The 25,149-nt window shown below is 50.3% G+C and overlaps 6 protein-coding genes across 6 annotated transcripts; 4 read left to right on the top strand and 2 right to left on the bottom strand.

Moving 5' to 3' along the window:
* The first annotated feature begins 275 nt into the window (after positions 1 to 275).
* BO87DRAFT_440019 (alpha-tubulin suppressor protein Aats1) lies at positions 276 to 1,820 on the top strand. Its single transcript, XM_025627952.1, has one exon. The coding sequence runs from the start codon at positions 476 to 478 to the stop codon at positions 1,616 to 1,618; it is 1,143 nt and encodes a 380-aa protein (XP_025478034.1). The 5' UTR covers positions 276 to 475; the 3' UTR covers positions 1,619 to 1,820.
* BO87DRAFT_378056 (putative DNA repair protein rad9) lies at positions 1,329 to 3,424 on the bottom strand. The gene is made up of 7 exons (XM_025623713.1): positions 3,202 to 3,424; positions 2,989 to 3,147; positions 2,803 to 2,938; positions 2,527 to 2,742; positions 1,905 to 2,473; positions 1,750 to 1,851; positions 1,329 to 1,702 (listed from the first exon to the last, which is right to left on the bottom strand). The coding sequence occupies exons 1-7, from the start codon at positions 3,313 to 3,315 to the stop codon at positions 1,676 to 1,678; spliced, it is 1,323 nt and encodes a 440-aa protein (XP_025478033.1). The 5' UTR covers positions 3,316 to 3,424; the 3' UTR covers positions 1,329 to 1,675.
* A 132-nt stretch (positions 3,425 to 3,556) lies between these two features.
* Positions 3,557 to 5,779, top strand: BO87DRAFT_408035 (uncharacterized protein). Its single transcript, XM_025626118.1, has 7 exons — positions 3,557 to 3,801; positions 3,859 to 4,113; positions 4,163 to 4,287; positions 4,364 to 4,408; positions 4,473 to 4,620; positions 4,670 to 5,598; positions 5,650 to 5,779. Exons 1-7 carry the CDS (start codon positions 3,665 to 3,667, stop codon positions 5,688 to 5,690), a joined length of 1,680 nt encoding a protein of 559 aa, XP_025478032.1. The 5' UTR covers positions 3,557 to 3,664; the 3' UTR covers positions 5,691 to 5,779.
* A 235-nt stretch (positions 5,780 to 6,014) lies between these two features.
* BO87DRAFT_408034 (DNA-directed DNA polymerase alpha catalytic subunit POL1) lies at positions 6,015 to 13,235 on the top strand. Its single transcript, XM_025626117.1, has 14 exons — positions 6,015 to 6,526; positions 6,582 to 8,303; positions 8,362 to 8,919; positions 8,971 to 9,711; positions 9,765 to 10,651; positions 10,932 to 11,153; positions 11,220 to 11,401; positions 11,455 to 11,537; positions 11,606 to 12,150; positions 12,204 to 12,354; positions 12,408 to 12,473; positions 12,537 to 12,645; positions 12,721 to 12,936; positions 13,001 to 13,235. Exons 1-14 carry the CDS (start codon positions 6,137 to 6,139, stop codon positions 13,126 to 13,128), a joined length of 6,000 nt encoding a protein of 1,999 aa, XP_025478031.1. The 5' UTR covers positions 6,015 to 6,136; the 3' UTR covers positions 13,129 to 13,235.
* Positions 13,236 to 13,548: 313 nt separating this feature from the next.
* Positions 13,549 to 16,293, top strand: BO87DRAFT_362420 (DEAD-box ATP-dependent RNA helicase DBP2; the record flags this gene model as incomplete). Its single annotated transcript, XM_025621635.1, has 5 exons — positions 13,549 to 13,791; positions 14,037 to 15,223; positions 15,278 to 15,385; positions 15,893 to 16,021; positions 16,082 to 16,293. The coding sequence occupies exons 1-5, from the start codon at positions 13,745 to 13,747 to the stop codon at positions 16,291 to 16,293; spliced, it is 1,683 nt and encodes a 560-aa protein (XP_025478030.1). The 5' UTR covers positions 13,549 to 13,744.
* Positions 16,294 to 18,259: 1,966 nt separating this feature from the next.
* BO87DRAFT_440011 (SGNH/GDSL hydrolase family protein) lies at positions 18,260 to 19,622 on the bottom strand (the record flags this gene model as incomplete). Its single annotated transcript, XM_025627951.1, has 4 exons — positions 19,378 to 19,622; positions 19,172 to 19,304; positions 18,955 to 19,094; positions 18,260 to 18,896 (listed from the first exon to the last, which is right to left on the bottom strand). The coding sequence occupies exons 1-4, from the start codon at positions 19,485 to 19,487 to the stop codon at positions 18,260 to 18,262; spliced, it is 1,020 nt and encodes a 339-aa protein (XP_025478029.1). The 5' UTR covers positions 19,488 to 19,622.
* Positions 19,623 to 25,149: the final 5,527 nt, after the last annotated feature.

Genomic DNA, 25,149 nt, shown 5'->3' with positions numbered 1-25,149 from the left:
TATATTCATCCACCCAATTAAAACGTCCCATGGTACAACGCGTAGTATCTCATGTAACCTACCTACATCACGATCGTGACACCTACCAAGATCTCCAACCGTGCATCCGATCCCTGCCAGCGCAACGCAACGCAACGTGCCCCGCCCCGCACGCATGCATTCTGCCGGCCGGACAGCCCACCAACCCTCCTACATTGTGCCGAAAAGGGCAGGCGATAAGAAAAGCGGTGTCGTAACTTGACCCTCTTCCCCTCACCTCAACACATCACATTAAACGCATATTCTCCCATATTCCATATTCTTGCTATGTGTCCTACTTTGCAATATTACCACTCAATTCACTCCAATCATCCTCCCACTCTCCAGACCTAACCATCTCGACACCCTCACCAATTGATCCTCCCAACAGACCCATACTCAGTGACAGACACAGAAACTCCACCCCACCTCCACCAAGAAAAAGGGAAAAAGCATTATGCCCCTCTACGCCTTCGGCTCCAACGGCTCCGGCCAACTCGGCCTCTCGCACACAGAAGACGTCTCCATCCCAACGAAATGTCTCTTCGACGATGAGCAATACCCCTCCACCGCCTCCTCATCAAACACACCAACGATATCCCGCATCGCAGCCGGCGGAAACCACACCCTTGTTTTGTTCTCTGATGGAAGGGTATATGCGGCGGGGTGTAATGAGGATGGGCGGTGCGGGGGTAGATTACCTTCGGGGAGTGGACATGGAGATGGGGAGGTGGTGAGGTTTCGGCGGGTTGTTGTTGTTAATACTTCCTATGGTGATGGTGATGGTGATGTGGGTGATGTGGGAGAGGAGAGGTTTACAGACGTGTCAGCTACATGGGAAGCGACGTTCCTGGTATCCGGGAGGAAAGTGTATGTCCTAGGAACTGGGGGAAGGGGGGAATTGGGGGTTGGGGAGGGGAAGACCTGTGTGGAAGAGGGGGTTGGATGCATTGAGTTCGAGGAGAAAGTCATCAGTATAGCGAGTGGGATGGGACATACGGTTGTTGTGTTGGAGGGAGGTCAGGTGTATGGGTGGGGAGGGGGGAGGAAAGGTCAGTTAGGTGCTAAGGGGAAAGAAATCAAGGTTGCGTGGGAACCTGTTAGGATTGATGAGGAGGAGATAGGGTTCCGGGCGACGGGGGCAGCGTGTGGGAGGGAGTTTACGGTTGTGGTTGGGGATAGAGAGAAGGGGGAGTTTGTTGTGCTGGGGTCGCCTGGGGATAAGTGGGGGGTTATGTCTGGGCGGAAGGAGCCTGTGGGCTGTTTTCAGGGTATACAGACGAGTTGGCATGGGGTTTATGTACATTGTTCTGATGGGAGGGTTGTGTGTTGGGGGAGGGATGATCGGGGGCAGTTGCCGCCGGGGGAGATGGGGGTGGTGAAGGGGTTGGCTGTGGGGAGTGAGCATGTGCTTGGTCTTGTGGATGGGAGGACAGTGGTGGCTTGTGGTTGGGGAGAGCATGGTAATTGTGGTCCTGAGACGGATGCGCAGGGGAATGTGAAGGGGGTGTGTTGCCAGATTCCTTTGCCGGATGGGGTCGGGGAGGTTGTTGGGCTCGGTGCGGGTTGTGCCACGAGTTGGGTGATTACTCGGGACTGAGGTAGAGGTACTCATGCTGAGGGAGGTTCTCTTCATGGTCTGGTGTAGGGTGACTGTTCAGTCGAAGAGACCAAGGCCGTGCAGCTACGGGTTGTCAGCACGATCAATAGATGCGAGCGCGTTCGACTTACCTGGGACATGCGCTGAGTGGGCGGGATGCCCATCTCTTCCTCCTCATGGCTCGTCTGTGCCATTCGGGGTTCGATATCTCGTAGCCCAGGGCCTGTGCTTGTCTGTTGGGGTTTGTCAGTAAGAGGTTTGCAGCCTATGGCGATTTGAGCCATACCTGCTCTCCAGTGGCATCCCAGCCGAGCTCGTCCTCGACCGGACCTTCATCCTCATCATTTGGCACGTCCCATTGCCTGTCGTCATCCGCGGGAACGAACAGACTGTCGAACTCCATTGATGGCGGCGGTTGTTGGGTCTCGGTATTGGATTGCGAAGCCCGGGTCGAAGTCCCAGTGAGGGGCCGAATTGACCGACTGCGGGGAGGAGGCATTTGTGCAGTCTCTGGAGCCGTTTTTCTTTGGCTTATCTGCACAGGTGCAGGAGTTTGACGCGCGGATAGCTGGGGCGCTGCTCGAGAGGAGCCTGGGGCGTCGTCTCCGGGTGAGTCTCCTCTAGTCATCAGTGTGAACTCGGTTTTAATGCCCTCGGATTCGTAGGCGAATTGCAGAGGACGAGATGGACGGGTGAATCGGGCGGTGATCTTTGCATTTGCTGTCTCAGCATGTGCTATTGCCGCCTTGAAGTCCTTCATGTGGATGGCCACGTGGAGATGGTCTTCCGCTAAGTAGTAATCGAAGTCCCTTTTCTCAGTAGCTACGGAGGTGTGCACCGGCTGGCGAAGGATTTCTATGACAGACTGTGAGTATGGAGGTAACTCATAGAAGGGCGAGTAGCAGTACCTTTTCCGTCTGAGCTTTTCGTGGTAAAGCTGGTGAAGACGGCCTTGCCTTGCTCGGAGTAGATGTCTAGATGCTCTGCTGAGGGACCGAAATGATCTGTTATTTCCTTCAAATACTTTGGTTCGATGCTCCATTCGTTTGTCGCTTTGGACCTGTCGAATATGGCATGTTGTACATGTACAGGTTCATACGTAAGTTTGTAGAGCTTGATGACGCCTGAGAGGACTGTAAGCTGGAGCCACAGATGAGCTTGGATTGGGTTGGTCGGAGCCTTACCAAGTCCACATATTAATCTGATGACGAGTCGGCACTCGCTTTCATCTAGATCCTCTTGGAGCTCGACCTCGCACCGTTCGACAGAAGTGTCTTTGTCACGTCCACTCGTCTTCCCTTTGAAGGCCGATAGAAGGGCCTGTGGTATGTCAGCCAGAAAACGAGACTACATAGAGTATAGACTCCCACCTTGATCAACACCTTGCAGCTGAATTTTTCCGGATGCACAGTTCTAGATGAGCTGCCATTCCTCGCTCTACCAAAAGAGTAGGATTCAAAAAAGCCATCCGCCTCGAAGACAAACGCAGAGTAGGCCGTCTTAGTGGGATTGAGCACGCTTAAACGGAGCTTGGTAACATTTTAGCTTATTTTCAGCCTTCGTTAAGTAAGATATAAGCTTACCAGATCAATTTCAGCTTCTATTGCCACACTATCGTCGAATTTTGCTAGACACATCAGAGCATCATGTAGTTGGTATATCGCCTTCGGTGCGAGCGAGAATGAGAGAGTTGTCATGTTTCTTTAGGACAAAAATAGCATATCCAGCTGTTAGCAAGTCTATGAAATCTCTTGATAATTTTGAAGCTTATCTGCAGCGATACCCTCGTTTAACCCTCAATATGGCTCTTGATACTTGTTGGGATCCTGTCACTCGGTCACGGCAGATCGCAAACACGACGCGAGCTTACATAAGCGGGACTGTACGGGAGGCGCCTTGCTTTCTCAGTCAGCTCCCAGGATACCACTGAGCATCGATCCTCGTGATGCTGTATTTGAGACGCTAGAGGCAGAGATTGAACAGAGTTATCTTGGTTGGTTGTTGTGCTATCTATCTTGGAGTGGTCAGTTTCCTGGTCTCGTGAAGATGGCCTTCGCGTTAGCCGGTGACGTACTCTATATGATCTTGGATATCTTGGGCGATGAGAAGGATTACAACAGCCTTTTTCAATGCGCAATTTCTTCGAAATGCTTTACTGAGCATTCCTTGGCGGTATTGTACAAGTAAGTCTCCATATATTGATGCAATGGCGCGTTGGTGGTGGATGCTGATGATGACAGGTTATGTGATACTTCGCCAGTGAGGGGCGGAGGTACAGAAGACGAGCAGTTCAGGTCTCGGAGAGTAGCCACTGTTTGGTCTTCCAAAGGCGAACAGGATCCAGTCATACGAAAATGGGCCCTATTATGGCGCTCTGTTATCCTGTCTACTTTGGACCAAACTTACCTCCCGTACTATAGCTATATCCGCTATCTTGATTTGGATGACTTCGGGGACCTCCTTAAGGAACCGCGATTTACAAAGACGATGAAGGGGTATGTTTCCACTACTAACTATATGTTACTTGCTGCTTAATATTTTTAGTGATTTTTTTACCCCGGAGCTGTTAAAACTAGTATCCCACGACTACGAAGTCAAGGGATCCAAACGACTCCGTTCGTCAAAAGCCTATCCTGACAATGATTGGGTCATGGTGAAGATTGGCACAGGTTGGTCTCTCATCCTTTTCGGCTAACCTGATGCGTTACTATTTCGTCGTAGTTCCTCGGTGCTGACATCTGAAAGCAATCATCCAGAAGACTAGGTCAATACGAGGAATGTCTTGTAACGGTAGTCTCCATCTAGGCTCCATAAACTTCCTTAGTCGGTCCAGAGATGTCTGATCGCTCTCTAGTACCACCGGAAACCCTTTCTGCATGGATCGAGGGGTTACCCCTGCTAAAGTCCCTCACAATATGGTCGGGGGATGCCTTAAGCCAGCATGCTGGCGATAAGATCCGCCACCACTCTCCTGATTTCAAACAGCTTACATTATATGGGTGGTATGTCTCTGCAGCGAGAGTTGGCCTGTGATGCTCACATATAGAACAGGAAGAATGATCCACCAAGAAACGCGGAGGCTGACTCTGAACAATTTTTGACCGAATTGCGCCCCAATACGCTAGAGTACTTCGAAGTACTCAGCTACTCTCAGCTGGGGCCTCGCTCTATTAAATCACTAGGGCTGCATCTGGAATCTCTAGCTGAGCTGAAGCTTACGAGTCTTACCATCGAGACAATCGCAGAACTGCCCTCACTAACGGCAGCGCCAGCGTTGAAAGTACTGGTACTGACTGACTCGATACCGGCTACGCGAGACGAAAACTTTTACGCAATTGTCACTCGAGTTGCTGAATGGATATGCAGTTGCAAGGCCTTGCAACGCTTGGAACTCAGAAGATTTGTCGACGACTCTTACCTGTTATCGCAGGTCCTACCCCATGAAGGGCTCCGTCTAACAACGCTATCTTTATCCGGGTATGCAATGGCGGACAGCCGTCTTTTCCACGAGGCTCTGGCTAGCCAGCGAACTTTGGAAAATCTTTACCTTCGCGGCGAAGGGAGCGAATTTCCACCGGGCAACGAAATACTTGCAGATGTGATTAGCCAGCTCAGCAACCTCCGAGAGCTGGAACTCAAGGATATTTCTGACGGCTTTACTACAGACCATGTGGCTTACATGACACATATGCTCCCTCATCTCGAGAGACTTTGGATAAGCGGCGAATTCTTCGATGATACAACGTTGTCTGCGTTCCTGGATCTACCAAGCCTCCAAAGTCTTTCCATCCACGCCTTCAGCAACTTCACCGCCGACGGCATACTCTCTTTCATTTCACAATTGGGGCCAAAGAACAGAGGCTTCAACCTGGCTATCCTAAATGCAGTCGATAGCACTCTTACCGAAGAAGCGCAAAATGTAATCCGCGAGACTCTGAAAGTGAGTCTAGATGGGACATTCGACTATGGTTTGGCTCAGGGTAAGTTGACTGGCTGGTACTACCGCAATTGGAAGCGCTGACAAGCAGTAGAGGAGGATAGCGATCTAGATTCAGATCAGATGTCGGACTGATTGGCAGAGTACTATCTAGGCACCGGACTACTAAGTAATTTCATGAGGACCACTGGCAGTGTGGAATTTGAGAGATTGTAAATGCGAACAACGCTATCTTTGAGAAATACTTGGATAAGTTGAAATTAGTAAGAAACATTTCATATCTTCCATGTAAAACCTCAAGGGCTTTTCATGCGTCTGTAGTGTTAGGCTGCTTACTGAAATCGGCAAACAAACCACTTAACGGGGATTGGCGGAGGGCGCGTCTTCACCGCGTCCCGCACGCGTTACTTTCTCCTCCGCGCGACGCCCGCCTTTCGGAGTTACAGTAGCAACCAGCACCGTCAATCAGCCCCTTCCCCAATTCACACTCCCTATACCCCGTTACGGGTCCTTAACCGATCAACCAACAGGAAGACTTCCATGGACACATAGTATCTGTGGTAGAAGACCACCAGTGCGCCATGTCTGCTTCCCGCGCCAAATTGGCGGAGCTGCGCGCCCTTCGCGCCGCAGGAAAGAAACGCCTGTCGACATACGAAGTTGAGGAACAAGGCGATATCTACGAGGAGGTCGACGATGAGGGATATAAGAAGATTATCCGCAACCGGCTTGATCAGGATGACTTCGTGGTCGACGATAATGGAGAAGGTTATGCCGACGACGGTCGCGAGGTGTGGAACGAGCGCACCGCAGACTATGGCGACAGCGAGAGCGAGGACGACGGATTACCTGCCCGGGGCAAGGCTGCGAAGAGAAAGCGCGAGGAGGAAAAGCAACGACAGGAGAAGATCAATAATGGCATCTCAAAGTATTTCAGCAGTGGGGCTGCGCCCTCTGCTCCCAAGCCCAAGGTAAGTTATCGAAGTCATCCATTGAGCACGAATGGCTCTCTAATATGTTGTTCAGCCGGTCGCTACTGCAGAAGACGACGCTTTCATGGCCGATTTGCTCGGAGAAGTCGATACCAACGTGGCCCCGCATCGTGTCCCTACGAGGAATATAGTCAAGACTGAGGCTCGTCGCAAAGTTCGCATCTTGTCACCCCCGCTTGCCGATAGAACACGCAGAGAGAAGCCGATAAAGAGGGACGAAAACAGTGACCCTGTTTCGCCGGCCAAGGATCAACCAGAGGTCAATTTCGACGACGATGATGGCGCGCTTCCTGGCATGGATGATGACGACGTTCCCATGAGTGACCCGATGCCATCGTCTCCCATCAGCAAAGCGGTAGAGAGGAAGTCGACCACGACACCTGTCAAGGTCGAGGAGTTTGACGATGATGATAATGATATTATGGAGATCGCACAAGTCACTGGTCAGAACGACGCTAAGGCGACCAGCGTCAACATGGCCGGAAGCCGGCCTCCGCCCAAACTCAAGAGGGAGAGCACTCCGCCTCTGGCTAGCTCCTCGCCTACAAAGCCAATGCCAGAGGTGGACGCATCTTGGAATAACGTAAGGAGCAAGCTGAATGTTCTCAGCAGCCCTGCGTCGTCGGAAATGCGTAGCTTCGGTAAGCTTCGCGCCCAGGATGTCGTCGAGGAGGACGGAAGTCTGCGCATGTTCTGGCTGGACTTTACAGAAGTCAACGGCAGTCTTTGCCTGTTTGGAAAAGTGAAGAACAAGCAAAATGGTTCTTACGCCAGTGCATTCGTCAAGATTGACAACATCCTGCGCAAGCTCTATTTCCTTCCCCGAGAGTATCGGCACAAGAATGGGCGAGAGACGGATGAAGAGGTAGACATGGAAGATGTTTATCATGAAGTCGATGGTATGATGTCTAGGCTGAAGGTAGGAATGCATAAGATGAAGCCCTGCACACGCAAATACGCTTTCGAAATGCCTGGTGTCCCGAAAGAGACCGAATACCTGAAGCTGTTTTATCCTTATGACAAATCTCCGTTGCCAATGGATGTGAAGGGCGAGACCTTTTCGCATGTATTCGGCACAAACACATCATTGTTCGAGCAGTTTGTTCTCTGGCAAAACATCATGGGACCTTGTTGGCTCAAAATTGAAGAGGCAGATTTCACTGCCGTCAACAATGCATCTTGGTGCAAATTTGAATGCCAAGCAGCGAAGCCAGCGCTTATTTCTCCGGTACCTGACTCTGAGAATCTGGAAGCGCCACCTCTGACGCTCATGAGTCTCTCCTTCCGGACCCAGCTCAACGTGAAAGAGAACAAGCAGGAGATCCTCGTGGCGAGTGCAAGAGTATATGAAAATGTCTCCCTCACGGACACCACTCCGCCTGAGAGGTTGCCCTGCAAGACTTTCACGGTCATGCGGCCTGCAGGCTCTTCATATCCGATGCACTTTGAAGCCGAAACGCGGAAGCAGAGGGGCACATTCATGCTGGAGAAGAGCGAACAGTTTCTGCTCAGCAAGTTCCTGGCGTTGTTCGAGAAGATGGATCCCGATGTTCTGATGGGACATCAGCTTCAGGAGGTTGACCTCAGCATTCTGCTCAGCAGATTGAGGGAGAAGAAGACCCCTGGTTGGCATCGCCTTGGACGGTTGAAGCGCGGCGACTGGCCCAAGAACTTTAACAGAGGTGGAGGTTTCTTCGCCGAGAGGCATCTGATTGCTGGAAGACTGATGTGCGATGTTGCTAATGATATGGGCAAGGTAAGTTTCTCCGGTTTACTTTTCTGATTCAAGACGACTTCGTACTAATGTTTGGAAGTCTCTGATGATGAAATGTCAATCTTGGAGTTTGACGGAGATGTGCGACCTCTACCTCGGAAAAGAGAATGCCAGACAAGAACTGGATTGCGAGGCAGCACTGAAGACATGGGCTACTACCAAGGATGGCCTCATGAACTTCGTCAATCACTGTGATGCGGATACCTATTTCATTGCTGCGTTGGTGCTGCGGCTTCAGATGCTGCCCTTGACCAAAGTACTCACGAATATTGCTGGTAACTCTTGGGCAAGAACGCTGAGTGGTACGCGTGCCGAGCGGAATGAGTACATTCTTCTCCACGAATTCCACCGTAACAAGTACATCTGTCCCGACAAGTACTCCTCTAAGCTACTGAAAGCTGAAGAGAAGATGCAAGAAGGTGATGATGACGAGTCGGCCGATAAGAAGAAGAAGGACAAGTACAAGGGTGGCCTTGTTTTTGAACCCGAAAAGGGTCTCTATGACAAGTTCATCCTAGTGATGGACTTCAACAGTTTGTATCCCAGTATCATCCAGGAGTACAACATCTGCTTTACAACAGTGGAGCGGACAGCGACTGTGAGTTCATATGCCAGGGAAACTGTATGGAACATGAGCTGACATCTCCAGGCGGATAATGACAAGGAAGAAAAGGTTCCCGAAGTTCCTACTTCCGATCAAGAGCAGGGTATTCTGCCTAAGCTTATTGCTACTTTAGTCGGTCGTCGACGTGAAGTCAAGAAGCTGATGAAGGACAAACGCGCCACTCCTGAGCAGCTTGCTCTGTGGGACACCAAACAGCTGGCCTTCAAGCTGACCGCTAACTCCATGTACGGATGCTTGGGATACACGCAGAGTCGCTTCTACGCACGTCCCTTGGCCATGCTCACCACCTTCAAGGGTCGTGAGATTCTCAGAAGCACCAAGGAGCTGGCAGAGTCCAAGCAGCTTAGAGTCATCTACGGTGATACTGACTCGGTCATGATCAACACGAACATGGACACGATCAGCGATGCGCTAAAGGTCGGTGATGAGTTCAAGAAATCCGTAAACGAACGTTACCGGTTGCTGGAGATCGACATTGACAATGTGTTCCGTCGTCTTCTTCTTCACGCCAAGAAGAAGTATGCCGCCATCAACATGACCGAGGTAGATGGCAAGTACGTGGATAAGCTCGAAGTCAAGGGTCTGGACATGAAGAGGCGTGAATACTGCTCGTTGTCGAAGGAGGTCTCTCAGAAACTGCTGAATGAAGTTCTCTCCGGCGAGGATCAGGAGGTTGTTCTCAACAGAGTCCATGACTATCTACGCGAGTTGGCTGAGAAGATGCGCGAGTACTCCGTCCCTGTCCAGAAATACGTCATTTACACGGTATGTTTGAATCAAAGCACACTCGGTTGACACACACTAACTCACTTATCTAGAAACTCTCCAAGCGACCCGAGGAATATCCTAACAAGGAGTCTATGCCCCCGGTACAGGTGGCCTTGCGCGAGCTTGCCCGCGGTAAAACGGTTCGCCCTAACGACGTCATATCGTATGTTGTAACGAACGGGGATGCCGAGACCTCGTCTCTCGCACCAGCCAAGCGGTCATACACACCCCAGGATGTGATGAAGCCGGATTCGGGACTCAAGCCTGATATCGAATTTTATCTTCTCAAGCAGATTTTCCCACCGATCGAACGTCTCTGTGCCCCTATTCCTGGCACTGATGCCGTTCGACTAGCCGAGTGCTTGGGGCTTGATGTCCGCAAGTACCAGATCAATAGCTCGAGTGGTAGCAACCAACAGAATGCCGATATCTTCCCGCTCGAGTCACAGATTCCAGACTCTGTGCGGTTCGAGAACGCTACCCGATTTACGCTTACCTGCCGGTTCTGCAAGGAGAAGTCGGTCTTCGAAGGACTCGCGCAGTCTACCCACATGTGCACTGCCAATGGTGTCGTTTGCCCCAACCAGGCTTGTCAGAAGCCATTCTCTGTCTTGACGGTTGTGGCCCAGCTAGAGTCACAAATTCGTGCACAGACATCGAAGTACTATGAGGGCTGGCTCGTCTGTGACGACACGGCCTGCGGCAACCGGACTAGACAGATCAGCGTGTATGGACACCGGTGTCTTGGACCCCGGGGTCACGCTGAGGGCTGCCTTGGTCGGATGACGTACGAGTATTCGGAGAAACAGATGTATAACCAATTACTTTACTTCGCAGGACTTTGGGACGTGGACAAGGCTCGTAAAGCGGCAGAGAAGGAGCCCACTGGGGAAAAGAAGGACAGTGTGACGGCCCTGGCAGAGTTCAATCGCATACGGTTTGGAACCATCAAAGGCGTGGTGGACGCATATTTGAAGAAGTGCGGCCGGCAATGGGTTGAAATGGACAGTCTGTTCCGCTTCATGCTGCCATGATTGAGTAGTATTGGGTTCTTCTGTTTTGTATATAGTTTTATTTGGGTGGTTAGGATTTGGGACATGGTCATTAATGTGAATAGCGGGCATTGTTTTGTTCTAGATGATGGAATGAGAATTAATAGGTATGAATGACAATTGTATTGGGATTTTCTCGAGATATGGATTGCCTAATCGGGAAAGCCCCGCACCCCCGCCAATCAAGCCCGGCACTTTCTCTGCCCGCCGCTGTCTCCCGCCATCAACTTCGCCCTTCACATGCTCGCTCCTTGTTTTCCCTGACTTCTGGCGACCTGGTCTTCCTCAATCGATTCCTTTGGACATTCCAGGAATTCCCCTAGTGACCGCCGTCATGTCAGTCGCGCGGGTATTGGTCATTGCGGGATCAGACAGCTCCGGTGGCGCGTATGTTTGAGCATGGACACTCCCAGTTTTAGACCTGTCAAGCTAATGCATTTCCGCGGGGTTTAGGGGTCTGGAAGCGGACCAGAGGGTCCTGGCTGCACATGGGTGCTATGCTCTTACGGCAACGACTGGTCTCACAGCCCAGAATACTTTGGGCGTGCAAGACATCTTTGTTGTCCCCTCGGAGTTCGTGAAAAAACAGATTAATGCCGGCCTGGAAGATGTTGGTGCGGATGTTGTTAAGTTGGGTATGAGCATTCATTCTTCTAAGCCTTCCTCTCGATGACTGACAGGGTGAAAGGAATGCTTTCTTCTGCAGAGACCATCGATGTCATTGCTGAAGCATTGACCGTGCACCAAGTGCCTGCGGTGGTGCTGGATCCGGTAGCCTTGCCCTGTGTTACGTGGTGACTGATTGAAAAAAGCCTCTATTTCTGACTCGGGATTCTCAGGTTATGGTCTCTACTAGCGGGTCACGTCTATTACCTGAAGCAGCCATTAAAGGCCTGCGCACAAAGCTTCTTCCCTTGACAACTGTCCTCACCCCCAACATTCCCGAAGCCGTGCTGCTTCTGAAAGATGCCGGTGTGGACGTCCCAGAGCCGACAGATCTCCCTGGTCTCATTCAGCTCGCAAAGCAGGTCTGCTTCTTGGGTTCCAAGGGTGTCCTGCTCAAGGGCGGTCATTTGCCGCTCACCGGTGATAACCGGACCGCGCAGAATCATGAACAGGCCTCGAAGGTTATTGATGTGTTTTTCGATGGAGAAGACATTACCTTGTTTGAGACTGACTATCTGATATCGAAGAATACTCACGGCACTGGCTGCTCACTTGCCTCGGCCATATCGGCCAATCTCGCCCATGGTAAGGATATGAGGCGGGCAGTTCAGAGCGCGGTTCGTTTTGTTGAGGCAGGTATCAAGACTAGCATTGATCTCGGAAAGGGCAGTGGGCCGATTAATCATTTTCATTCCTTCTACTGTCTACCATTTTCTCCGTGAGTTTCTTGGTGATCGAGGGATGGCTTGCTCCGCTAATAATATTTCACAGCGGACATTTTGTAGAATATGCTCTAGACCGTCCTGACGTCCAACCAGTGTGGAAGCTTTTCACCGAGCACGAGTTTGTCAAGAGGATGGGAGATGGCACACTTTCAGAGGAAAGATTCAAGTCATATCTCGTGCAAGACTATCTTTACTTGGTAGGATTTTCGTGATTAGTTCTGTGAACGTGGCTTGCTGACTCTCAATCTAGGTTCAATTTGCCCGGAGCAACGCCCTAGCTTCGTACAAAGCTGGAGACATGGAGTCCATTGCTGCGGTATGCATAGTTCTACTGAGTTGATATGTGATGCAACGAGCTGACGGTGTGATCCCATCATAGTCAGCCAAGATTGTTCTACACATCCAACGTGAGACCGCGTTGCACCTCGATTACTGTGCGTCCTTTGGCCTTTCGAAAGAGCAAATGGAGAGCACCCCGGAAACCATTGGTGAGTGACAGCTTTCAAGTTGTTCAGTTGTGATTACATAGGCAGGTTCGTTGACAATCCATTGTCCTTAAACAGCGTGCACCGCATACGGCCGGTATATCCTCGATATCGGACAATCACAGGATTGGCTCGCATTGCAGGTGGCCCTTGCACCCTGCTTACTCGGATACGGGGCAATTGCACAGAGGTTGTACAGCGACAAGGAGTCTATCCGCGAGGGCAACCGGTACTGGAAGTGGATTGAGAACTATGTGGCGGAGGACTACACTGAAGCCGTGCGCTTAGGATCTGGTGAGGCTCCGCTTGAGCAGATGACAGCCTACAGCGGCAATGGAAATGGCTAACACCAGCTTAGAACTACTTGAGACGCATATGCGACAGGTTTCGCCCAGTCGAGTGGAAGAATTGATCAAGATCTTCATACGAGCGACAGAGTTGGAGATTAGCTTCTGGGACATGGGACTGGGTGGCAAACATTTGTAGGGAGAAGGGAAACCGAGCAGCTACTTAGATGAGGCAAAATGCAGGGCAAGCCAAGTTAAGATAGGATTTATAGACTATGTACAATGACATCGACTGCATGAATGACCCCAATATGCTTATAGCTGGCCATGAAAAGATCTGACCGTCCTGCTCTCTCTTCGCAATCTAGACTAACAAAAGTCGAAAGTGGAAACACCATCGCCTTCCGCCTTAATCAGCGGTGGCGGCGGGGGCCAATCAGCATGCAGCTTCAACGCATTTTCTGCGCCAAATCCCCTGCGCTAAGCCGCAACGGGCGAGTGTTTGCCTCCGCCGGTTTTTGCTTTTCTTTTCTTTTCTTCGCTTGCTTCCCGCCCGTCGCTTCCCTTTTTCTTTCTTCTTTCCATCTTCTGCTTCATCCTTTCTCCCTCACTCTCTCTGTGTGTCTTTTTCTCTCCTTCCTCTCTTTCTCCTCCCTCTATCCCCTCGTCTTTGAAGGTTGTGTTACTTCCTTCAGACTACTCTTTGTTGATTCCCTCGCTCCAGTCCCGTCTCATCGTGGTCTTGTTGGACGCCCCCGGTTTCTTCTAACCTCATAAAAAAAACTTGTTTTTTTCTTCCTTCACATAACATCATTATGTCTTCCTACGGCGGTGGCGGCGGCTACCAGCGCGACTCCTACCGGTAAGTTATACCTCTGCAACCAGAGTGCTGGTCTAGATGGATTGCTCGAGTGCAAGCCAGCCTTGTGGCTGTGCGACTTGAATCGCGACTGTGATCGCTCCCTGGCTATTCCAGCCTGGCTTGCGGTCCGGGCTGTCACGCGATCCGATCAACCGTCAACCCTTTCTAGACCTGTCTGCTCTTCTCGACACTACGTCGAGAACCTGTATTTCTCAAACGAACATGCTTGCTAACATGACATATAGCTCCAGAAACGGCGGCGGCGGCGGCTACGGTAACGGTAACGGTTACTCTAACGGTGGAGGCTACGGCGGCGGTGGTGGTGGTGGTGGTTACGGCGGTGGTGGCTATGGCGGCGGCGGCTACGGCGGCGGCGGCTATGGTGGCAGAGGAGGTGGTGCCGGTGGTGCTGGCGGAGACCGCATGTCCAACCTGGGCTCTGGTCTGAAGAAGCAGGAATGGGACCTTGACTCCCTGCCCAAGTTCGAGAAGTCCTTCTACAAGGAACACGCCGATGTCGCCGAGCGCTCTCAGCGTGATGTCGACGAGTTCCGTAAGAAGCACGAGATGGCTGTTCAGGGAAGAAACGTCCCTCGCCCCGTCGAGACCTTCGACGAGGCTGGTTTCCCTCAGTACGTCCTTAGCGAGGTCAAGGCCCAGGGCTTCGACCGCCCCACCGCTATCCAGTCTCAGGGTTGGCCCATGGCCCTCTCCGGTCGCGACGTCGTCGGTATCGCTGAGACGGGTTCCGGAAAGACCCTGACCTACTGTCTTCCTGCCATCGTTCACATCAACGCCCAGCCCCTTCTCGCCCCCGGTGACGGCCCCATTGTCCTTATCCTCGCCCCCACCCGTGAATTGGCCGTTCAGATTCAGGCCGAAATCTCCAAGTTCGGAAAGTCTTCTCGTATTCGCAACACCTGTGTCTACGGTGGTGTTCCCAAGGGTCCTCAGATCCGTGACCTGAGCCGTGGTGTCGAAGTTTGCATTGCGACTCCCGGTCGTCTGATTGACATGCTCGAGGCTGGTCGCACCAACCTTCGTCGTGTTACCTACCTCGTTCTGGATGAGGCCGATCGCATGCTGGACATGGGTTTCGAGCCCCAGATCCGCAAGATCATCTCCCAGATTCGCCCTGACCGTCAGACTTGCATGTGGTCCGCTACGTGGCCCAAGGAGGTCCGTCAGCTTGCCTCTGACTTCCTCAACGACTACATCCAGGTCAACATTGGTTCCATGGATCTGTCGGCCAACCACCGTATCACTCAGATCGTCGAGGTCGTCTCGGACTTCGAGAAGCGCGACAAGATGATCAAGCACCTCGAGAAGATCATGGAGAACCGCGGCAACAAGTGCCTTATCTTCACCGGCACCAAGCGCATCGCTGACGAGATCACACGCTTCCTCCGCCAGGACGGATGGCCGGCACTTTGTAAGCTCCCTTGATCCTGGCAATGAAAGAGCCATCTGCTAACCTGCGTTCCAGCTATTCACGGTGATAAGCAACAGCAAGAGAGAGATTGGGTCTTGAACGAGTTCAAGACGGGCAAGAGCCCAATCATGGTGGCTACTGATGTGGCTTCCCGTGGTATCGGTATGAATAAATCGCAAACTCCCCCCCTCCCCCTTCCCCCCTTCCCCCCTTCCTTTCTTGCCGCCAAGTCACCCTCACCCGTATTGAGGTTGCGTGACCATGGCACGGTGCTTAACTCTCTTCCACCAATTGTTGGTGTGTATGACTCTTCCAGGCTTTGTCGGGTCTCCTGAAATGGTTCTCAAGCCAGGAGGACCTTGGACTCACAGTGCAGTGTAGCAGACGTATTACTCTTCTGTTCTGATTCACCATATCAACCCTTTAAAAACTTGGCCGGTAGAGGGAGGGAAACTTCCTCTCTTGCCGACTCGTTGAAGCTGCATTCCAAGGTTGCTCTAGGACCACGATATCTGCCACCCTCGGACTCGTCTGTCACGGATGTTTTGATGATTTTAAGTCCGAGCGAGAGAGAGAGATGCATCAAGTCTCACACGACTGAGAAAGGCTCCTAAGCCACGTTGCTCAATTGACTAATGCTCTGTTTGCTAACGTTACATGTGTTTGAAGATGTGCGCGACATCACACACGTTCTCAACTATGACTACCCCAACAACTCGGAGGACTACGTTCACCGTATTGGTAGAACTGGTCGTGCCGGTGCTAAGGGTACCGCCATCACCTTCTTTACCACTGACAGTAAGTTACTTCTTCCATCACAGATGGTAAGGCATGATGCTAACATGTCACCTCTTGCAGACTCCAAGCAGGCTCGTGACTTGGTCACCATTCTCACTGAGGCCAAGCAGCAGATTGACCCCCGTCTCGCCGAGATGGTCCGCTACAGTGGCGGCGGTGGTCATGGCCACGGTGGCTATGGCCGCTGGGGTGGCCGTGGTGGTGGCCGTGGCCGCGGCAACCACTTTACTGCCTCCAATGCTGCTCCTCTTGGTGGCAACCGTCGCTGGTAACCTTTTGACCTCGCTGCTCAGTTCATCCACTGAGCTTGTATTCCATTCTCACATCGGTAGACGTTCATTTTCCTTCGCATGATTCCTTTTTCGTAACCACGGTACGGGCGGCGTTCGTCGATATCACGATAGACTATTCGCGTGTTTTGCTCAGTTTACAACAACAGGCTCCCCCGACATTGGGTGACCTCGAAACCTACACGATTGTGCACTGATATTTCTCATGGATACACGTTAATTATCTCATTTCTTTGTGGTTTATCAAACAAAAAGTTATGTATCAGTTGGCTTGTTCCCGGAACGGATGGGACTAGATAGTGTGTAGCTTTCACTTGCATGCTGTTAATTGGAGAGAAACTGTACCTATTTGCTTCTGTTTAGCATTATTGAAACTGTCATTACATCTTCTACCTGTAGACAAACCTGCTGGTGCCTTCCTCGGGCACGCCTTCACACCATCACATGAACCCCTTCAAGTCACCTACATGAAGTCGATGCATCTCGATAGTAAACTACAGGCTTGATCCCTGCTATCCAGCCTCGATCTGCAACACCCCCTCCATCCCCGAGAGCAGAAATAGCAATAATGAATACGACAGCGACAGCAACAGTACAAAGCACGCCAGATTGAAACAGGCGGAGGCTGCATAACGCCGCAGCAGCCACACAGGAGGAGGCAGAGGCACCGGGTAAGCGGATTGGCCACTTTGTACACAGCAGTATTAGTAAATGGTTAGCTGGTTGACACGTTCCCAATCAGGACAAGCAAGTACTACTGACATGCATCATCCTTGTTTAGACCCTTGTTTGAGGGGTGGGGGTTATATTCTAGGTAGGAAATTGTGGTTAACTGGTAACTGGGTATTTATTTGTATGTATGTATTGAATCGATCTATTGTAATAATCACTAGGATTATGTCTACTACTTACTTACAAGGATCTGATCCTGGTTTTTTTCTCTTTCTAATGACGTGATTACTATGTAGTATGCATGTGTGTGCTTGGTAGTGACCATCCATCACCAGATAGTTTACCAGTATACCAGTAGTAGTAGGTAGGTAGGTAAAGTTCACCTATGCAATGTAACGTCTTGCTTTTTCCCTTTTTCTCTTTCTTTACTACTTCTTTCATTTATTTATTGGGGTTTGGGGTTGAGTGAGGGGTAGGTATAGTCTTGTTTCGATATTTTTGTTTTCTACTTCAGTAATCTTTATTTATTATATTTATGTCTGACTAGTAGGTGATAGTACTAGTAGCAGTAGTAATAGTAGCTGGTTACTTTCGCGATGGCATTGTCCGATAATTACTTATATTATGACGTGAATACTACTAGCAATATATAGATCATGATCATATTAATGATGGAAATGGAGTATGCTCATAGCGACTCACCTGAGTTACTACTTGAGTAACTTATACGGGATATTATGGAGATACAATACATAACATGTAGTAGGGTTTGCACTGGTGGTGTTTTTATTCGATATTATTATGGTAATAGTAGTGTAGGATTATAGTCTGTGACTGGTGTCTGATACCGAATACTGTACTGTAGGGCTAGGAGTAGTAGTATGATATAATTTTTAGCTTTCGGGTTTTCATCTGAGAAACTAGTACCGCAATCTTCACTTAGGGTACTACTGGTTTATCACGTTCAGGTGATTGATAAATGGGTGGGAAGTTTTTACTAGTACTACTATGTGGGATGTTTGCTTATTTGCTAAATGGCAGTACTTCTATTGATTTCACTGGTCACTTATTTATGTTATTTAGTATGATGAGTCCCGTGGTGATTACTAGTACTATATATCTTGGATGATGCTAGTACTTCCAGCTATCATATCTCGAGCATTGAAGAGCCAGCCAGCTAGTACTACTACTAATGACTATACAAAATTCTCCTCCTAGCCTAGAAATATATCCAACTGACCACTACTTACCACATACTACTAACCTCTCACCCCAACTACTCCCCCAACAAAAACCTCCCCACCTTCCCCGCCAAAATCTCATGAACATGGCTAGTCATATGTCCAGAATTAAACCAAAAATAAGTATCCAAGGGCGTCGGACATCCATACTTCCGATAATCCCAGGCAATATCCGGCTGATCATAACCAGCACAGAAGTTCGTGATATTCACAATCCCAAACTCGCCCGGGTGATCCAAGATATAGCTGAGTTCGCTATGCGCATCGAACAACATGACATTGGTATCCGCGTAGCGAGCACCAAATGCACTGGCATGCTGCGCCAACGCATCATTGTACCAGGTGATCTGTGTCGCGTTGGGGCTGGGATCAGCGCTACCTAGGTTTCCGGGTCTGCGGTCTAGCGGGGGCAGGTTCATGAAGAGATAGGAGCGGTAGCCTTGGGAGTAGATGGATTGGACGGAGGAGAAGAGGGTGTTCATGAGGTCGTTGTAGAAGGTTGGGAAGTCGACGTCGTATTTGGAGCTGTCGCCGATGTCGTTGATGCCGATCCAGATGGCGATTAGGGCGTGGGAGGGGTCTATGGTGTTTTGGAGGACGGGTTGGGCGTAGGTGGTGAATTGTTTGACTTGGTTGACGAGGGAGACGGTGAAGTTGTGGTGGAGGGGGGTGCTGGGGGTGGGTTAGAGTTGGGAGATAAAGTGTGTATGGCTTGTAGGTGCGGGCGTACTATTCAACTGAGATGTCTGATCCTGCGAATGCGAAATCCCATAGTTGTAGGTCGCAGTCGGAGGGCGAGGTGAGGCCCTCGTCCAGACCGCAGCCTGTTAGGTATTCTACCCAGTTGGGACCGCCTTCTGCAGTGGCGGTCTACGGGTTTGTGGATGCATCAGTATTGCTTTGATGAGGTGTTGGTATAGTGCAAAAAGAAATGAATTGGTTGTCACCTGGTTCTGGACGATTTTGTCAGTCAGCAGAGTGTGTGGGTCATATGCAAAGTGCTGTAAATCCCCGATGAAACTATAGTTCTGTAGTCCATCGGTTCCTTGAACATATGTATACGAGTCACCGAAGGCGATGCTGGCATATGGATCAGCAACTTCTCTCTACCGGCTCTTAGAATACGGAAAGAAGATGATAGCAAAGCACGAACAGGTATTTCGTTGAGTCCCAATCAAAGTCTTCTTTATGAACAGCACCAGAAGGGTATGCCGGAATCATCGGAATGGCCGCGAGGGCCAGAAATTGCCATTTTACGAACATGATTGATGGTTGCTTGATTTACCTCTAAACGAGGGCGATTGACTGCTAGATACTGTCAAATTGACAACCTGCTGATTTATACGCATTGCATTAGAGGCAATTATTCTCATACTGCCAGATTAACCCCGCAGAAGCATTTAAAGTCCGGAGAAATGACAGCATAAAGTGCATTTCCCACGGAGGATAATTTTCCTTCCACTTGTCATTAGCTGCAGCGGGCTGACATATAGCAAACAAGCAATTCCCGGTGCGATTTCAGATCTGCGGTGTCTATCTGAGATCTATCATACTTCCTGGATGAAGCTTCCGCTGTTCTGGACTGACTCGACTCGACTGGACTTGTCAGCCTCGGCACATCCATCGATCGGGTCCGGAGAGCACACCATCTGGTAGTAGTGCGTGGGGGCACCATGGGGAAGCTGTCTTGCCGAGCTACCTGGGCATTCTCTTAACTTGCCGACGCCCGGGAAAAGGGACATCCAGGAAGCAGAGGAGTCATCTCGCTCCAGAGCTTTCCAGATAGCTAGCTAGGTAGCGAACCAAGCCTTGCCGATCCGGGCACGCAAGGAGGGCCAAGATTATCCGGGGTTGAAGAGCCCAAGGGGAGGCTCAATCATCGACTGCGGGGAGTTAGTCCAGCCAAGCGAGATGGCGCGCCTTGCAAAAGCTCCGGTTTGCGGCGACGCGATTCAGAGCGCCATCCATGGATAGACAGACACGCTTGGGAGAGGAGGGAAGGTATTGGCAGCGGGGCCTCCTGTGGTCGCTTTTCCACGGAGAACAAACAACAAACAGCCAGAATGGATGAAAAGATGAGGGGAAAACTGAAGGGGATCGCGTTATCTTGCTGGTTTGTTGACAGCGCAGGTGACTCGAGGGATGCCGAGTGCTACCTCACTATCTTACTGTAAGATATCGCGTAATATTCAAGGAAATCAATCCATCCGCGTCTCTCTCTCTCTCTCTCTCTCTCTGTTCGGGAGGGTGGAGTGGGGACCTCCCGACCTGTCCAGTCCAGTCTGGGTGAAGGGTCACGGTGAGAGTGGATGTATTTTCCCAGCTGGACGAGCACTCTGACAATGGATGTCTTGCTCAGCTGAGATGTTGAAATCTCCATGTTAAAATACAAGAGTCGCGCGAGTGGTATTATTTTTAATTTTTTTTTTCTTTCGAGAGGGGAAATATTCCCGCCGAGGAGAATTGATTATCAGAGATAGAGAGTGATAGTAGCATAGTCGGTATCTATCTCCTACTGTCAAGTCTGGTGTGTCTGCAGCTCAGCTGTTATGTACCTGCCTTCTTGGTCCAGATAGGATTAGCACAAAAACAACAACAACAACAACAACAACAACAACAACAACAACCTTGGGGGGGAATTGTTTGATGTACCCGGAAGTACCATCTTACGTACCTCCAGGGGAAAGGGTACCGGTATGTACTCCGTACCGGTGGGCCGCACTACTGGTCCTCCCCGGTACCAACCAGTTACTAGTGAGGTATTTTACTTGGTGACCAACGCCAATCACAGCTCCTAAAGCAAATGCAGGTTTAGGTATATACCGCTAGCCCCGAACGGAGTTAGGCCGATGTCGCGGGAGAGAAAACTAAACTAGGAGGGTGGTTCCAGTTCGGGTGCGCTAACCACTAAGGTCAGCCCTTCCAATGAGTCCCAAGTCCCAACTCCTCCCTAAGCTTGGGTCAAGGTCCAGGACCAGGACCGTGAGCGGGCTAGCCTTGGGACTAATCGTTAGTTCAATATGCGGAAGTCGGGAATTCCGCAGATAGTATCACGGGGGGTCAAGATTGGACACGGTCGACTAGGTTCCGGTAAGGCCTAACGTAATAAGAATGGCTTGGTCCGGCGCCGACGCTGCCAGCCAGCCCTCCAAGCCTCATCAGTCATCCTGGTAGCCTGTAATCATTATGCTCTCTGGCTTTTCTCTGTGTTCGAGCGGGCGTAGAACATGCATGGAACATGTAATCTGTGAGCTCGTGATCGCGTATGTTTACGAGAAGACAGGGGGCCAAAAATCGAAAATGATCGAAATCTAGAAAAAAATTAAAGAAAACATGGGTTTATCTCTGCAGTAGCCGTTCTGCTAACCAATATACACCAGTGAGTAAAGTAGAGCCCGGGAGATCCTGGTTAAAGTCGGCGAGGGGGTCGCAAAGGTGGCCCATCCTCTTTTTCTCCCTATCCTGAACCAGGCAGGGGTGTGGTCTTGGCAGTCCGCAACTTCAGAACTATAGGTAGTATTTATCGCATATTAAAACGCTCGCTCGTCATGAATAATAAGACTGACACGTTGTACTCCGTCTTTCGCGATAAGTGGAATTTGGCCTACGGAGGAACTCGGCCTATTGATTCGTTCCGCACTCGCTGACCAAATATGGAGACGCGATTACATAAGGAAACCCTGGGGGGGAAGAGTTTGTTGTGTCTCTGTCTGTCAGTCACCAAAAGAGTCAGTTGGCCCGAAAGGTGGGCTTGCGGCCGACGATTATCGTCGAGCTCCCCCCGTTAGAAACAATTTGAGTCATTGTTCTTGGAGCTTGGGCCTTATCGTTAACACTAGGGAAGGTAGCTACCTAGTAGTGTAGCCGATATTAGTTGGGGAAGCATCGGCGGCGTAGACAGACAGTCTGATCTTCCGTTGTGGGCCGGTGGGAGGAAAAAGAGAATCTAAGAGCGAGGCCCAGAAGAGGTTCAGATGCGCAAGTCCGACTACCGGACGGAGCGCGGAGTCCTCCGTTCCATCATGCTCTGCAAATTCCCTATTGGTATGGCGGCGCCGAAAATCTCATATGGTCAATCGGTCAGGACGCAATCTCGTTAATCGCGCGATATGCCGTCTTGATCTCGTCCGTTCCCCCCTAAAATCACAGCAGCGCAGCAGGCACAAGGTTTTCGCTACCAGAGAGTCGTCACGGTCAATCATCAGGCACGGATTGGCGTACCGATTTCCGACCTGCGACTAAAAGTGTCCCCATCATCTTAAAGGTGCCTTAGTCTACCGACTTAATCAAAGTCCTAAAGCGCCGTGAGAAATTGCTGATCTCCCCATTGGCTCCCTTCGAGAGATTTCCCCTGCCATTCTTTTTTGGATTTTGAGTTTGTTGGAGATGGGGCGACCTCGGTCGCTTTCCTGATTTTCGTCTAATTCACTTACAACAAATAACCATATCCATGGCTCCATCTTTTGCTCCACAACAACAAAGGACGGAGGGGTGAGCCGCAGAGCCGTGGTGGGAATCATGTCCCCAATGCAGTCAAGAACGGGAGTGTCTGCTCCATACGGTGTCCAAAGACAGGTCCACGGTAGGTATCAATGCCAGTACCGAGCGTTACCATCTCTCCGATACGCCTTCCAGTGGGAGTCGCAGTAGGGGATTAAGGAATAAGGATAGTAAGTAGTACTCACCACCGGGGGATGTGGTGTGCCACTAAGGGCAGTTCCTCGGCAAAATAAGGTGAGCTGAGCTGAGTGATTTCGCAATACCTGTAGATGATAATTTAGCGGCCAATCTTCTTTATCCAACCTGGGATAATTAAACCAGCCATCGCATATATTTCATCGATGGCGCGAGAGGGTTTTCACTTACACAACACATCCCCGAGACGAAGATGATTTGCAGAAATGGGATTGGCTACGGAGTACGGAGTAGCCGTTCCGCATTATATTCGAAGGTGACTGCGACTTCGATCTGTCGGCTCAAGGACGTTGAAGAGGCAAAAAGGGAAGAAAAGAAACAGAGAGGAAAAAGAAACGAAAGAGGAGGCGCGTATTGCCTTCACACACACACACACTCTCTCTCTCTCTCTCTCTCCTCACCTTCCTAATTGACTCCATTGCCTTTTCTTTCCTCTCTAGGATTCAATCTATTACTTTGAAGATAGAATTGTAGTCTCGCCGTCTCCTGAGCAGACGCCACTTGAGCCATGGTCAAAACATTTCAACTAAGACGCGCTGCCAGCTAGCCAGCTACAACACTATGCGCACGTGGAGCAGGTTAACACCTGAGATCACACCAAAATAGCTTGGTCACGGACGTGACATTTAACAGCGGAGCTATCTGCATAAGGCAAACCACTCAGCCCGTGAAGCCCATTAATCTACGACTTAGCGACAATGCTATACATGTGTGGATAAAAGTCTTGCATATGCCACATATTGAAGGAGATACCGGACTCAGTAATTCCTCAATTGCATGTCACGTCGAAGCGAGCAAAAAGTAACGGTATGGGAAGAAAGAAGAAAGAAAAAAAAAAAAAAAAAGAAAGGAGAAAAAAAAAGACGCACGCCTACATCATTTCTCCGTCAACAATTGGTGAATCACTACCCCTTTCATGTGCATAAGTTAGGCTTCCCCGATGGGGAACAATAATAATTGATCGTTTGGGATTGATCCAGCTTCCTGTGTTGTCAAGGTGGATCCCGACCATTACTGGTTCGATACACATGCAATACATGCTCCTGCTCCGAATATTTTACTTGCCTGTCATCTGGGTACCTCCTCGGAGGGAAGAAAGCAGAAGATATTGGTCGAGGACAGATGCATTGTGCATTCAATTCCAAGTTATCCATTGTGGCGCGGATAACCTGATGAAGCGAGCAGGATATCCTGGTATAATATTGTCGATTATGGGTGGTCACTGCTCCCTTGGAGGAAGGTCCATTCATTGTTTACTATCAGCTTCTCCAAGCGCAGCTGTGGAGGCGGACTCCGTACCAGTAATACTTAGAAAAGCAAAAAGTCCCGATCGACGCCCATCGCCCAAGTCTTAACCCATAACTAATCGGCCGCCGTCCCAAATTGTACTAGGCGTTGACTGCGGCCTCTACTAAGGCCTTGGCTATTCTGAATCGCTGGTAGTATTACCCCATACATCCGGGGATGGCAGGCTTGATTCCGCTCTCGGATGAGACTCTGGACGTCGCGTTCCAGCTTCTGGAGGCGTGAATGTGAAAGCCAGCAGGGTGCAGTGGCCTTCGCTAAAAGGACAAGAAGTGACATTTGCATCGGGTTGATCATTGCTCTAATTGAATGCTCGCTAAGTCATCATATCAAATTCAGCAGAGCCAATCACGACCTTTCTTCCAGAGTCCTCCGAGATGACTTGATGTTGTTACTCTGGAAGTATGGTTGGATGGATGTAATGGTATAATACTCATTATGAAACTGATACCAAATGTTATTATTGATTCCTGCGATCCACCCGCGACGCACATCGCATGATGGTTGCCTTGTGACCAGCTGATTTTCGCAGGCACCTTTCTCTATGGTGATCGAAGTGTTGGAGTAGTACTATCTTCCTCTATTATATTCAATGCGAATATCGAGTAAGGTAGGTACTGCCGTGACAGGGCGTGGGCTAATAGTCTAGTAGTAAGTAGTGAACCGTACAAACAAGACCCACGACTAAACCATACGAATGGCAGCTTGGACTGAGCCCATGATTGAGACACTGGATGGTAGATAGTAGGTAACCACTTAATTGATTATTATGGAGAGTGAGTAGTAAGTAGTATCATCGGGATGCCTTCACCGGCAGTGGGTGTGTTAGTAGGTTCCGCCTGCGCGGGGTATGAACCAGGCGGAATACCAATCACCACCCGTCCATCTGCCCACCCCAAAACTTGTGGGCTGGAGCAGCATCCTT

The sequence above is a fragment of the Aspergillus neoniger genome (assembly GCF_003184625.1).
Source record: "Aspergillus neoniger CBS 115656 unplaced genomic scaffold BO87scaffold_23, whole genome shotgun sequence".
Lineage (NCBI taxonomy): Eukaryota > Fungi > Ascomycota > Eurotiomycetes > Eurotiales > Aspergillaceae > Aspergillus > Aspergillus neoniger.
The sequence above is the reverse complement of the archived record's forward strand: the minus strand, read 5'-3'. Positions and strand labels throughout refer to the sequence as shown.